This window comes from Amblyomma maculatum, chromosome 2, assembly GCF_055883805.1.
Source record: "Amblyomma maculatum isolate TAMU_Amacu chromosome 2, ASM5588380v1, whole genome shotgun sequence".
Taxonomy (NCBI): Eukaryota; Metazoa; Arthropoda; class Arachnida; order Ixodida; family Ixodidae; genus Amblyomma; species Amblyomma maculatum.
Genome location: NC_139345.1, coordinates 55,787,415 through 55,801,254, shown reverse-complemented (window position 1 = coordinate 55,801,254; position 13,840 = coordinate 55,787,415). Strand labels below are relative to the sequence as shown.

General features: G+C 45.6%; 1 protein-coding gene across 1 annotated transcript; it reads left to right on the top strand.

Annotated features, from left to right (window-relative positions):
* The first annotated feature begins 6,848 nt into the window (after positions 1 to 6,848).
* Positions 6,849 to 8,579, top strand: LOC146198697 (solute carrier family 22 member 7-like). Its single transcript, XM_084591955.1, has one exon. The coding sequence runs from the start codon at positions 6,849 to 6,851 to the stop codon at positions 8,577 to 8,579; it is 1,731 nt and encodes a 576-aa protein (XP_084448081.1).
* The last annotated feature ends 5,261 nt before the right edge of the window (positions 8,580 to 13,840 follow it).

Here is a 13,840-nt window from a genome sequence, read left to right as displayed (position 1 = left end):
TCTTTTGTTTACCCTGCAACCAGTGGAGTTCCTCAAGGTTTTTTTATTTCGCCCCCTTCTCTTCTTCTTTTTTATTAATGACGTTTCCTCTGTGATCAAGAACTCCTCATTTCTTCTTTATGCTTATGATATAAAAATATTCAAGGTCATACATTCTTTTCAAGATTGCTTGTTGTTGCAATCGGACAAATCTGCTTTTTTCTGATTGGTGTGCGAAGAATGGACTTACCCTCAATGCTTCCTAAACTAGGGTTGTCTCATTTACTCGTAAAACGGCCAGCTTTCTCTACCATACTTTCTCTACCATAATAAGGTTTCATATTTTCGCAATGTGTTCTACGATGTTCATAGTTACTCTGCACTGAAAGACATCATACGTTCACTGCAAAATCAGGAGCCTTCTGACCCTTCTTTTCACCCCCAATCTCGCAACGGCAGTGCCACCGCATCTTTCTTACGTCACAGATCGGTGTTGGTCTATAAACACATTCATTTCATATACAGTACAAAGGTTACTCAATCCGCTGAGGACAAATTTGTTCGGTAATGCTCTTAGCGCTGGCAGGTGATTGAGGAGGAGACAGAAACCCTTTTCTTCGCAACCTGATTTGCGTAGGCGCAACAGCGGTCGCAAGCATATCCAATCACTTACTTCTGCTTTCATGTAATGTTATGTAAGAGTAGACGAGGGCCAAAAGAAATGTTATCACTTCAATTTCAATACTTTAGCCACCACAAAAAAAAAAAAAAAAAAAAAAAACAAGAAAACATCGCTAATCATAAATGTGCCAAAAGAAAGCGGGCCTATAACGCTAAGCGTTGTTATCCTCTGCTGGCTCTCCTGTCATGCACGGTATAAACGTTGAATGAGACAAGTGCTGCTTTCAGCCAGCGAGAGTTTTGTTCACTGCACTAACATATGTAACTTTAACCGTCATAGCCTTGTGGGGCCCTGCTCCACATACCTTTAGAGCCTGTGGTGCGCCGCACATTTAAAGACCGCGCCACATCGCAGCACTCCCTGTGCGCTGCCCTTTTCCCTCTCCCTGCTTGTTCTGGGATAACCGGTCCCGCTCGAGGGCTATAAAAGAAGGCGCAGACCATCGCCTCTCTCTCTTGGGTCCTGGTCTCCCTGCTGGATACTGCCTGGCTGCTCTCAACTACGGCCCGCTGAGCTCCCGCATCGCCATGGACGGACCTTTTCTGAAGTGAGCTAGATAAAAGATGTTTATATCACGCCTCTCTGTGTGCGTTTGTCTTGCGTCTTCCTCGGGCAGAGGAATCACCCATAATCTTTAGGCGTGAACTGCTTATAGAGACCGCCTTAAAGCTTCAGCGTGAATAGTATGCAAATACTGGCCCGGAAATGATTTCTCACCTGCAACGAAGTGTACTTACTCGCATAATGAAGTTTCTTCCTTTCTTACGGCATAGAAATGAACATTTACGGTCAGCCAGCGTCATCTTCTTGTACAAGGTATAAGATGAAAATCCAGACTTCTAGAATACCGAAAAATCGATGTTGTTGCCGGCGAAGAGGATCACTACTATGCCAGAATTTTCAAATCTTCTTACTGAGATTTCGTCGTTTTTCCCCTCGAATGTCACCTTAAATTTGATTTTACAGGTCATCCGGTTGAAATCCGTGAATAAACTTCCTGAAAATATTATAGCAGGGTTTTATATGTGGTTGTGGTTCAAAATCTTCTCCTTTGATGCCGCAACATCATGAAGTAAATAAAAACCCACGTATAATATGGTCGCGCATAAAATACGCGGTGTAATTTCGGGATTGCACATAACGGGGAAAAAAAAAGTTTCGATCCATGTATAATGCGAGCAAGAAAGGTGAACAAAAACGTTTATTTCCACTACAATTCACAATTGTCCGCTAAGCGTTCAGGCTCCACGCTAACGCTCCGCGCCAGGCATCGAATACTGCCGCGAACCTTCATGTGCCGGTGCTGGTTCGCTCCCCATCTCCCGCGGACATGCGCATGGTGAGAAGAAGAGCACCTCACATTTGTAGAAGCCACCGACTGGGCCCCCGACTGTCTTAAAACTAACAAGCTGTTTCCAGCTCGGACGATGGATGGGGCGCACGAGGTGCCGGCCATCATGCGTTGCGCTCACGCCTTTTCGAGCACACACATCACGAGCATACGCGCGAGGTGTGCATTCAGAAAGTGTTCCCAGATACGTGTATCATCTGCCGAGAGTCCCTTGCCGGAGGCATCTCTGTAGAAGCACTTCTTTGGTATCTCTAAACGCGTTCAGTATCCCTCATTTCTTGAAAGTTCGGCCAACACGCTCCTTGGGAAGACCGATGCCTTGTAAAGCGTGCACGATTTTGCTGTAGGCCATGGACAGTATGATTAGGGAGGCCAGTGCAACGTAGTTCCGAGTGATCCTTTCACAGTCTCTACAACGTGCGAGGTGCGATTGGCCTCACCCGTCGTCTGCAAGTGCGTCGCGGACACTGTGGTCACGAGAATCGCGGGATCCGCGTGGGGAAACCAAAACCATCGAAACAGTCAGCCACGTTCTGTTGAAAGCCTGATGCTGATAGCGCCGATTGATAATGAGGCCCGAATTGCGAATTTAGGTTGGAATTTCTTCAGATCCGTATAGAATATCCCATGATAAAATCGGGGGAGGGGGGGGGGGGGGGAACTGGTATTATACGCGGGTGCTTATGGTACTTTTTTTACTAGTGAGCTTGAAAAGGAGCCAGTGTTTATCAAGAATGAGGACAAACCACAGGGCTTCGTGTCTGTGTCTTTAGCTGGCTTAGGAGTAGCATGAAATATAGCATAAAATGTGGCGTTCTAACAACGCCGCATTTTATGCTATATTTCATGCTACTCTTAGTGTTAGACTAGCTAAAAACAGTCTCCCTTCACCTGCTCACTGAGACAAAATTAGACGCTATTGCTGCCGTGGAGCGATGATCCAACCTAACAGGAACTCTCATATGGATGAGGTAAGGCATGCAACTATAATTAGTCAAGGCATGGGGCATTACCTAACCTGGCACGGTTTGCATAAAAGCATAGTTTCAGATAGTTAATTGAAACGATTCGCAGAGCTGGATAAGTGGTTAGATGCTCGGCTACTGAGCGGAGTACCTTGGTTACAACAGAACCACACCAAGCGCGTTTCAGGAGAGGCAAAATGCATCCGTCAGCTGTATGATGTCAGTACACGCTAAATATCCCCAGGTGGTCTAAATTAATCTGAAGCCCTGCACGAGGCATCCCTCATAGCTTGGGTTGCTTAGGGACGTCCAACTCAACATATATAACATACCCTGATCATGCTACTTGGGAGGAAACAACTGACGCGAGGCCATAACGTGTTATTGCAGCATGTGGTGCACTTTTAAAGAAGTTTCCAAATTAACTTCTTAATTGCATTCCTATGGGAGACAGGTGTAGTGTACAGTACGTCTAGTCAGATACTTAACGAAGAATCAAGGACTTGCGCCATCAATCTTCATAGAAACCAACCTACAGTTAAATCTCGAATTGGCAAAGTGATGAGTAGGTTGGAATTGTTTAGCTAAATTAGGAATTTCGTAAAATTCAGAAAGGAACTCTACAGGCCTGCCATTCTAAGGTCAATGTAGGGATATCAAAACTGGCCGCTTCATTCTATTCCTTGCTAACCAGCTCCTGCGCGTGTGAAAATTTCGAAAGGGGGTCTCAATTTCTTTTGCAGGACACTGAAGAAAACAGAACAACACATCTTGATGCTCTGGAGAGGCTCGCGAAATTATTTTGCAGTCAAGAACCTAGTAATAATGTCTGCGTACTCTTCACCATCAGAGGGGGGTGGACACTTTCACATCCCACAAGCACTTTCAGTGCGTACTCAGTTCCCTCTTAAGCCTCGGCAGAGCGCCTCAAAAGATCAACATCCATCACTTGGACGGGAGGAGGCACAGGAGTTTCGGCGTCTTGACATCGTCCGCCTGATCTATTGCATCGATAACGAGCTGGACGGTGTCTTCGTCATCTAAAGCCTCCGTTGTGTCTTCGCCTCGTCTGTGTCCTCATTGGCGCAAGTAAAGGCTTCCAAGCTCAAGCCTGCAGCCGAAGCGGCTGTAGGAGCATCCAGTTTCTGAAAACTGCTTCGTCAGCTGTAAGAGGTACCCAACTGGCGAAGCTGTTTCCAGGAGCTGATACGCTTCCTCTTGATCGTACTGTGGGGATTCCAGAACCCGACGCAGCTTCACCAGCCTGTGCTTCGAACTCACCATATCAGAATCAACTGACGATGACTGACGATGACCGTCAAGCCCCCCCCCCCCCCCCTTCCCTGATGCCTCATCTGCATCTGCACCCACCTGCACTGTTCCTGAATTATTCCCCCCCCCCCTTCAATTAAAAACTTCCTCGTAGAAGACATTGTGCCTGGTGTCTAAAATAAATTCCGCTGGTTTACACTTCACTGAACAATGGACGCTGAATACTGAGCCGGAGGACGAGGCTCCAGATCAGATCACGGCGTCCGTGTTCCGGTTAAAGCGAAAACGCTAAACGCCCCTGCACTGTGCACTGTCGGTACTTGCACTTTAAAGGAGCCCATATGGTCGAACTTATCTGTTAGACCTCCCGTAAAGCACCCCTCAAAACCTCGGTCTCTTTGGGAAAGTAAACCAACAAAACCAAAGTAAGTTATGCCCCGTTTACGTGCGTGCATGTGAATAGAGTGATCTAGGCAATGCAGAAGATTACCCACAACCGCTCGCACTGTATCACAAAGCCTGGCTGCTTATATGATAACTGGCCTTCTTAATGATTACCTGATACACTGCCCACAACACATGGATTGTTTTCGCTACTGTCTACCAAGGCGACAAAAAAAGTTGAGAACGTTCGACTCAAGAGCAAGGGTTTTCAATGAACTTGCAGATTGCACACACCTTATTAAATGTTACCAAACTGGTTACGGACCTCATTTCACCTCTGCAGCTTACAATGCTACCACAAGTTATTTCAACACTGATACAACATACCTTTTCAACACCCAATCACACTTTATTGAACATACCGGTTACCCTACATGGCTGCTTCTTGTCTTTCCTCTTCATCGTCAACACAATCCCGCCTCCGCGTCCATCGCCGTGCATGTGATGACGCGCTCGTGGCGAGCGTTGCATCCAATTCTACGACGAAGTGCCATCCCTTTGTGATTACTGGTTCAGCCGCAACGGCCCTCCGAATGCCTCCCTGGTTACGGTTTAGAAGCCCCAAGGTCCTCGGTGCGAACCCCTCACGCACACTGAGTCTTCACTCGGCTAGTAATTTCGTGTTCCACTGCTCCGAACTCTCTGCGCAAATGAGTAAGCTACAATTTTGACATCAACGGTAGCTCTAAATGGCCGAATCTTGACACACGTCCGGCTGGCATATGTATAGCAGAACGACAGTATTAGGAGTAACTGCTGGCCAGGCGGCCGCGTGCTCGCGAGGGTGGGACCTGTAGTGACGTCACAACATGGCTTTCTAGTCATGTGATATACATAATATAGGTACGTGATGAAGTCACAGCATGGCAACCCTTGTCGCGTGAATACATGCCGCAGTTACCTGATGACTTCCAAACGTTATACCTGAGGTGGTCACGTGACTGCCACGGCAGCATTTAGACTTAAAGGCTGCGGTAATTTGATCACGTGGTGTAAGGACAGACAGACGGTCACGAAATGCACTAATGAAAGTAATAAGAGTTTACCCTCTTAAACCCTGCAATGGGTATTTATCCCCAGACACTCGACTGGAGTTTTTTAGTCGGGATCACAGATTACACGCCAACATTTACTGCTTTCTTGCTTGCATTAGGCTTGACCCTTCCGAAAGGTATATTCATAATAATAATCGTCTAATCGTATTTCCTGACTGCAGTCCCGGAAAGCTCAAAGACGTGCCTTTTGAGGCAATCCTTAGTTGTTTTTTTCTGCCATTGCAGGTACAAGAAGTGCGTTTTTATTTGGGCCCGAGTCATTGCGGTATACTTTCAATTCAGTGGCCGATTCCTTAGCGAACTCAGCTCAAATGGGTGTATTGCCAGTTACGAACATAGCACTATTCTGCTGACGATGTCACGTTTTCAGAGGCTGAAAAAACCTCTACTCCCTGAGCTACGAGCCGCTTCTTCCGACTTTGAACATTTAAATATTTAAATTTTCTATCAAATATCCCATGTAGCAGCTTGAAGCAATGTGAATTCTCCGTGACGCTCTTGCATAGCACAAATTCCTTGCCTCAGGGTTTGTTTATGCCGTTCTGGATTCATGCCGTCTAATCTTCACATACCATGAGAAGACGTAAATATTATAGAGCGTCAAATCCTCACCAGCTGCCTGAGGTATGCTCCTCAGAGAAGAATTTTGTTTTATATTCTCCTTGCTCGATTAAGATTGCCTTTTACAATGCCGGTCCTCCTCTCTTTTGGTGTAACCTCCATAGGGCATACCCAATATTTCGTGTATTAATTACATCATAGCTATAACATTTCAACTTACAGATTTGTTTCTTAGTGCTTCTCCTTGATTAAATTTATAAGTTTTATTTGGATTTTTTTTGTGGGTTTTACTACCCCTATTTCAAATTGTTTTCCAAAACATTTTTCAGCAACACTGATTCCTAATCCTTAATTTATAAATAACACAGCCTAAGTCCGGATAAATTAATTTTTTGCAATGAACCCTGGCCAATCAGCCACTCTGAGTACGTGCCACATGTACTGAGAAGAAAGAAGAAGCTTCTGAGCGACGATCCTGGCTCGAAACGATTGTAGGTGTTCAAACAGTACTGTTCGAATCAAGGCGTGGTGTCCGAACAATGGATATCATTATACCGAGACGCTTACTTTGTAAGGACTTGGTGACCAGCGATTCCTTCGACTGCCTCGAGGCCTTTGGCAACGGATTCTTTCAGTGCCGGCTGCTGCTGCTCAGCACCCTTGCTGTTTTCTTGATGAATATCAACGGCTTCGTCGTCCCGCTCATTTCCACAAATGTGAAGCACTGGTGTAAGCAGTCAGCAGCATCGAACGTCTCCGAAGGTGCATGGAAAAACGTCGCACTCTCTAAAGCAGCTGAAACGCGTTTGAGCCCATGTGATCTCTACAAGTACTCCGAAGATTCAAACAATACAGAGACGATGCCTTGCGAGGAGTGGGTATACGACGACCAGCCAGTCAGGACGACCATTGTGAGTGAGTGGAACCTTGTCTGCCAAAGGCGATTTCTACTTGAGGCGATCACTGTTGTGCACAACGCCGGCGCTGTCTTTTTCGCGGTTCCTGCTGGCTGCGTAGCGGACATCATCGGCCGTAAGCCCGTCCTTCTGGCAGGCGTCGCTGTGCTTATCGTCTCCTCTGTGAGCGCCTGCATATCAAACAGCTACGCGACGTACACCGCCTTCAAGTTCTTCATCTCAGGCAGCGCTGGCGTAGTGACCTGCCTGACAATGGTCTGCCTTTTCGAGGTAACCACCCATGGCCATCGGCCACTTCACGTGGTTCTCTGCGGTATTATCGGCGTCCTTTTGTCTGACCTGTGGCAGGTGACTTTTATACCTCTTAAGCTGAGTTGGACACTAAAGCAGCGGATCTTTCTTCTACCGACTGTGTTCTCGCTGTCGTTTTTCTGCACCCTCCCCGAGTCGCCGCGCTGGCTTATCTCGAAAGAGCGGCTTCAATCAGCGGAGGCCGTTATGATGGCCGCTGCCGAGGCCAACCACTTTCTCTACGCGCATACGGCATGTATGATTGACAAACTGAAGACAGACATCGCAGTCAACGCTAAACGCTTGCACGCCATAAATGAGCACATGCTCGGTGGCTGTAGCGTTCAACGACGTGCGTTCATAATGAGCGTCTCCTACTTTTCCATTACTTTCGCGGCATTCGTGACCGTATATACGCAGAGGCAACTAAACGAGCCGTGGTTAACAGCCCTCTCTTTGGCCCTGAACATGCTTTCCTGCTTATGCATGTATTTGATGATCACCAGGATGCCAATGCGGAACCTCATGAAAACATGGTTTGCGATCATGGGAGCCACCCAGTGCCTTTTAAGCATTGTCGTCGGAACAGACACCACAATTTTTCAAGTAGCATTAACATTACTGTCCAATGCCATGTTCTACTCTGGTCTTGTCCTATGCTTTTCCTACATCCTTGAACTCTTCCCAACCACAGTTCGTGCAACTGTGGCATGTTGGGGCTACGCCTGCAGTCGGCTCGGTGCTACTTCCGCCTTCATCGAAGTGGTACTGCGGAAAGCAGGTCGCTTGGATTTGGCGTACGCCATCGGCGGACTTTTTCTTTTGACGTCAATGATCGTTCAGCGAGGCCTGCCTCGAGGTACCACGGTGGAGTGCGCCAAAGAGGAGGCCAATCGGGCATCTAATATCAGCCAGCGCAGCATGGAGTTCATGAAAAAAAGTTTGGAATCGCCGGCTACCGGGGTAACCAAAATCAAGACCAACAGCTTCGAAAGAAGCTGTCGATCATCGACAATGTCATCTAGCGGCCGTCTTCGTGCCCAGCATCATACCGACGGATGAGAGTGCTACAGAGAAAGGCAATGTGCCATCCATGCGATTATATTATTCTGACATTGTCTAAATGCTCATTTTGCAAATATCTGAACTGTATATGAACTTTATATGTTGGCTTGCTGTATAGTTCCAGTGTACCTGATGACTACTATGACGATTGGCTATGTGCAATATTCTTCGCACACACTTCTATGCATGTGTTCTCTAATGGCTCAGTTATTATCTGTCTATATTTTCCTCCAAATGATTGGACTGCTAAATTCGAGCTTGTGCATCAATATCGCGGAACATTTACGTTTCATGTACCCCTGCTGTAACATGTGGGAGATAAATATACTACCCTCATTGCAAGCAGCAGTAGAAGCACGTATTTTCGAGATCTGTAGAACAGAACACTGCATTAAACTACGTACTCATTGGTCATCATCGAGTGGTTACCGTGCCCAAGGAGAAACATCTTGGAGGATGCTTAAGCTTCGCTCCTAAAAGTCGGCCGCGATGTAGCGTTACCGGGACTTGTTCACGTCTGGCAACTGTAACTTCACACTTATTTAAATGCAAGGCTTCATTATAGGACCAAGCATTGACAAACATACCCATTTGAATGCAGTCGTCATGATACATGTTAGCGCAAAAGACCACTGGAGGACCTTACGAATCCTCGCTTGTTCCCCAGACATATAAGAGGGCCTTGGCGCAGCTAGCTGGCCGGTTGCGTATCTTGGTGGTTAACCGAATGTTGTGCGTTCGAATCTAACCGGTCTGCTTAAAATTTTAATTTCGCTAAATTAATTACTTTCCAGCATTTATTGATTTCACACATGCGCCAACCTTCATTGAGAAGTACGTTCGATTCGCACTTATTCTTGAGAGCATTCCCCAGCACTACACTCCATCATAGCGGCAGACGTGGAGCGTTCTGTGATACTGCGAGTGTCACGTAAAAACGAGATGAAGCGGCAACTGTGTAACCCCTTACGCTGCCCATGACGTCAAGGCCGCCAGATTAGAAGCCCTCGATAAGCGAATCACGTGAAATTCGGAGGTCGTGAGTTTGGATGCCCCCAGCGGCACGTGATTGTTTTTTCTTTTCTCCTTTGTAGCCATTTACTTCCACGAATAATTATTGCAGTAGTATGCATTGCGGGGCTAGTTGGTTCATTCTCGTAAACTTATGTAAGCGCAACAAAGACGACACAACAGGCAAAAAAGACAGCATGGAGGCCGCGGCGCTACTTCAATTTATTCATTCGGGACAAGGACGACATAATACCAATAGGTGAAAACATGCTCGTATCAGTGGCACGTGCACGGGAAGGATTATTAGCAGAAATGCATAGATAGCTCATCTCGTCTTCTTAAATCGCAAAAAAAATCAATCTCCTTATTATAAATTGCCACGCATGGTGTAATAGCACAATCACTCTCACACTTCTTCATGTGATAAATTACAACCAGCTCCCGCGAAAGCGTGTCAGAGCTCCTACACAAGACGCTGGTTTCTTGTCGCCTAGCATCGTACTTTGTCTTCTTTTTTTCATTTTACCCCTATTTTTTTTTTCGGGCATGTTTATGTGCGTTAAAAAATCTGATCAGTACTGGTCCATAACAACAAATTAGGCTCCCTTAGCCGCTCGTTAATACTTCCAACACTTAAGTGGAATTTTATGCACATATCATTTTTTCTCACACTTCACAAACCTGTTTCGATGCCTAATAGTGCAGCCAACATTGTAATTGTTGCTTGAACCAGCCAACACAGGGAAATAGTTTTTGAGGAGCTGTTGACCACTGCTTGACCTATTTAGAGTTTTATTTGTTTTCGACCACTGTTACCTTCAGAGGTCAAGAATATATCTAGAAGAACGGAACCTGTATCGTTTCGTGTGTGGCTCCAGTGTTGTGCAATATTTATCTCGCCGCTGTTGAGAGACGTTGTCTCAGGCGCGGGAAGCAAGAAATGGGCTAAGAGATTTTAGATATGTGGACGATTTTTTCATTCTGTAGAAAAAACAGTCACCGTTGACCTACCCAGAAATCGTAGGAGATATTCTCACGAACTTCTGAAAACTCACCAAGGGACTAGATTTTACTTTTGAATTTGCTATGAACAACAGTTTGAAATTTTTGTGCCTTCAAAAAACTCTTCGTGACTTGGTTTTTGCTGGAAGTACTAACCACGCGCAATGAAAAGGCTGGTGTCATATAATTCAAAGCACTCCAAAAAAGAGAAACGTGCCGTAGTTCTGATTTGCCTTGAGTCGGCACTCAAAAAACCCTACCGTCAACAAGCGCGATATAGCTTTGACGACCAGATCATGAAGCTAAAACGGATAGGTTTTCCTTCTCTCATGATTAGTTCTGTTGCCGAAACTTTGCTAAAACGAAGCTCGAACTAGAAGGAAAAAGGAATGACAGGATGGTGGCTGAGCCTAGCAATAAAGTAACTACACTGATTATCCCTTATTAGTATAACGTGCCATGTAATGTCATGCGCGTGGGAAGAAGAATAAGAGGAAGAAGTAGAAAAAGAAGTAGTAGCAGTAGTCGTGGAAGGTGGTAGATTGCAGCTGACATTGCCGAGCACTCACTGGATGTAGGGCTTCCAGGAGCTGCCAACTCGGACCTCTCCTTTCAAATGGGAGGGTGACATCAGAATCAGCTTGCCAAGACCCTTGCATTCACGTTATCCCTAGGCCACACAGGCGCGTTTATATGGATCGATTAAAGCGTGGCTTTATATATTGGCTGGTAGCTTATGCTATCGCGTCATCGCGAAGTTGGAAGTAAAAACAGAGAGAAAGAGGTGCCGTTCGCCTCATCGCATGGATGGATGGACGGACGGACGGACGGGACGGACGATAGGATGGATGGATCTTCTTCTCTTACTTTTTCTTTTTTCTTTTCCTTTGTCTTCTTATTTTTTTTTCTCTTTTCCTTTCCCTTCCTCTTCTTCTCCTTCTCCATGTCCTTCTTCTTCGCACTTCAGACAGGCACGCCGAAATTACGAGACTGTGTTCAGGCACGGGCAGGCACGGCATAATAGCGAGACTGTGGCCAGTAGCTCACGCTACAAAAATTAAAAGTATGCACATTCGCAATGCAATTACTTGTAATGATATATAATGCGCAAAAATATGCAAAACGCTTTTTTCATTTGCACTTGCTGCGCGCGCAACCCTTTCGCAACCGTCAATTTATATTTTCAGTGCAGAGCCCCTGTCATTTATGACGCACTCTTCGCTTAAACTTGCATTCTACGATCACCCTTTGCAATGCAAATAGGCTGCAATGTAAATTCGCGCTTATTTGCAGATGTGTGACAATCATGCAATGTGACCGACAGACACATATCTCTTTGTATTTCTCGTTTGTTTGGTTCTGGGTAGGAAAGCCAAAATGCTGCTTTTCCTTCAATTGTGACACTTAACTGTCCCAAATTCTTATTCCAAGGAGCATCAAGTACAGAAATAAAGCATCATTTACTCACTGTCAACGTGTTTAAAGTGTTGCGGAGATTCTCCGTTATGATCACATCTCTGCTCATCAAAACAATATAGTGGTCACTCGGGCATCACCAATTTTTTCGTCATGTGACCTTTGTGGACAAACGGATTGTATCCTTCTAAAGAGCTTTATTTGGTTCCTCCCGTCTTGCTGCTGTATACTGTTTAGACTGTTTTTGCTTAACATTCTTGCTTCTCTTCTAAACTGGCTTCAATGTTACCTGCAGGGACGCGAGCAACTTATTTTGATTAACGCATCGTAGTCTTATTATGCTGCTGTAACTTTGGAGGTTTCGCAGGGGAGGGCCTTCGCTGTTTTTAGCGTATTTTATCGTAATTGTGAATGATATGACATGTAAAACGTGTTTATATGAAGATAATTGTGCCATCTAACCGGATGTAAACAATTATTCGGATTCCTGTCACTTGCAGAGTAACCTGGACCGCATGCAAAAATGTTGCTTAAAATGGAGGATGTCATTGAATAAAAAAAGTATCAATTTATGCCTTTACACGCATGCATCATCATTTCTTGTCTGAACATATTATTACGAGGCCTAAAAATTCATTAGATGGAATCGTACTGTCCAGAACATCTGATCATAAATACTTTCGCATTTATTTTTCCTCCAATTCTACGTAGAACAAGGACGTCGAGCATGCTGCTTCTAGAGCTTGTAGAATGTTGATTTTTTGAAGCAAGAAATACAAAAACTGCAGCTAAATGTTAGAAGGCTTTTATATTTCACTTAAATTTTGCCAATATTGAAGTACGCCTGTATTGTTTGGCACCTGCAAAGCTGAGATAGGTGCTTTAGAACAATTGAATGCAAAACGAACGTTGTGTAGACATACTTTCTTTCACTGTTTTCGACTGACTCTCGTGCACAGAGCGTTAATTACGGCGAAATTATATACTTTGCCCGTAGGAAAAATTCCTGAGCAATTTTTTTGTGCCATGCTGAAAACCGATTTCTCCCGTTTCATATTTAAACAAATAACAGTAGCACTGGATGCTGTTACGACCGTGCATCATCCACACTTGCGCGCTCTATTGTTCGCCTGTGGGCATGGATAAGTGCTGTGGATATGTGCTGTTGGTACAAGGGCGCTAAGTGAGCCTGTTTCCAGAAATCCTTTTGTGTAAGCCTGTTTTGCTTTGTGGACACCCTGCAAATGCCAAATTGACCCTGTCAAGAGAACGTCTAGAAAAACACAAAGAAATGTCCCCCTGCGGGAAATAGCCGGAAGTGCTTTGGTTCAATTGTTCACCCTTCCCGTCGAGAAGCCCTATCGTCCGGTGAGGAATGCCTACTGTCCAAAGGAGACGACAGAGTGACACGTCCGCTGACGTGCAGGACAAGAAAGGAGCATGACGCATACGGCCATTAAATGATTTCCCGGGAATGCAGGAAAGATTTGCAATTGTCGAAAAGGGACAATGCTGGGAGCAGTATGTGGCGCGCACGTGCTTGGGTTTCTGAGAAGGAAATCCACTTGCCGGAACCAGCCTATCGTTTCTTTGCTGAAGAATAGAAATGTACCTCCTCTCCTCGCCGTTCCCAAGCTTTTCCCGCCAACTAGTGATCACGCCCAACGAATCAATGCCGGACCAGTCAGTGCCTCAGACCATCAGTGCAGTGATGTGTTCGATTGGATGCCGATATCTGAGGGGCGTGCCCTGGAACTGGTTGGTCAGCATCTTCAGAGGGGGGCTGGACATAGGGGGTTTTAAGGACATTGCAGAGCACGAAAAGACGC

Coding starts and splice junctions, on each gene's coding strand:
- LOC146198697 (XM_084591955.1), top strand. CDS start 6,849: ATGGATATCATTATACCGAGACGCTTACTTTGTAAGGACTTGGTGACC.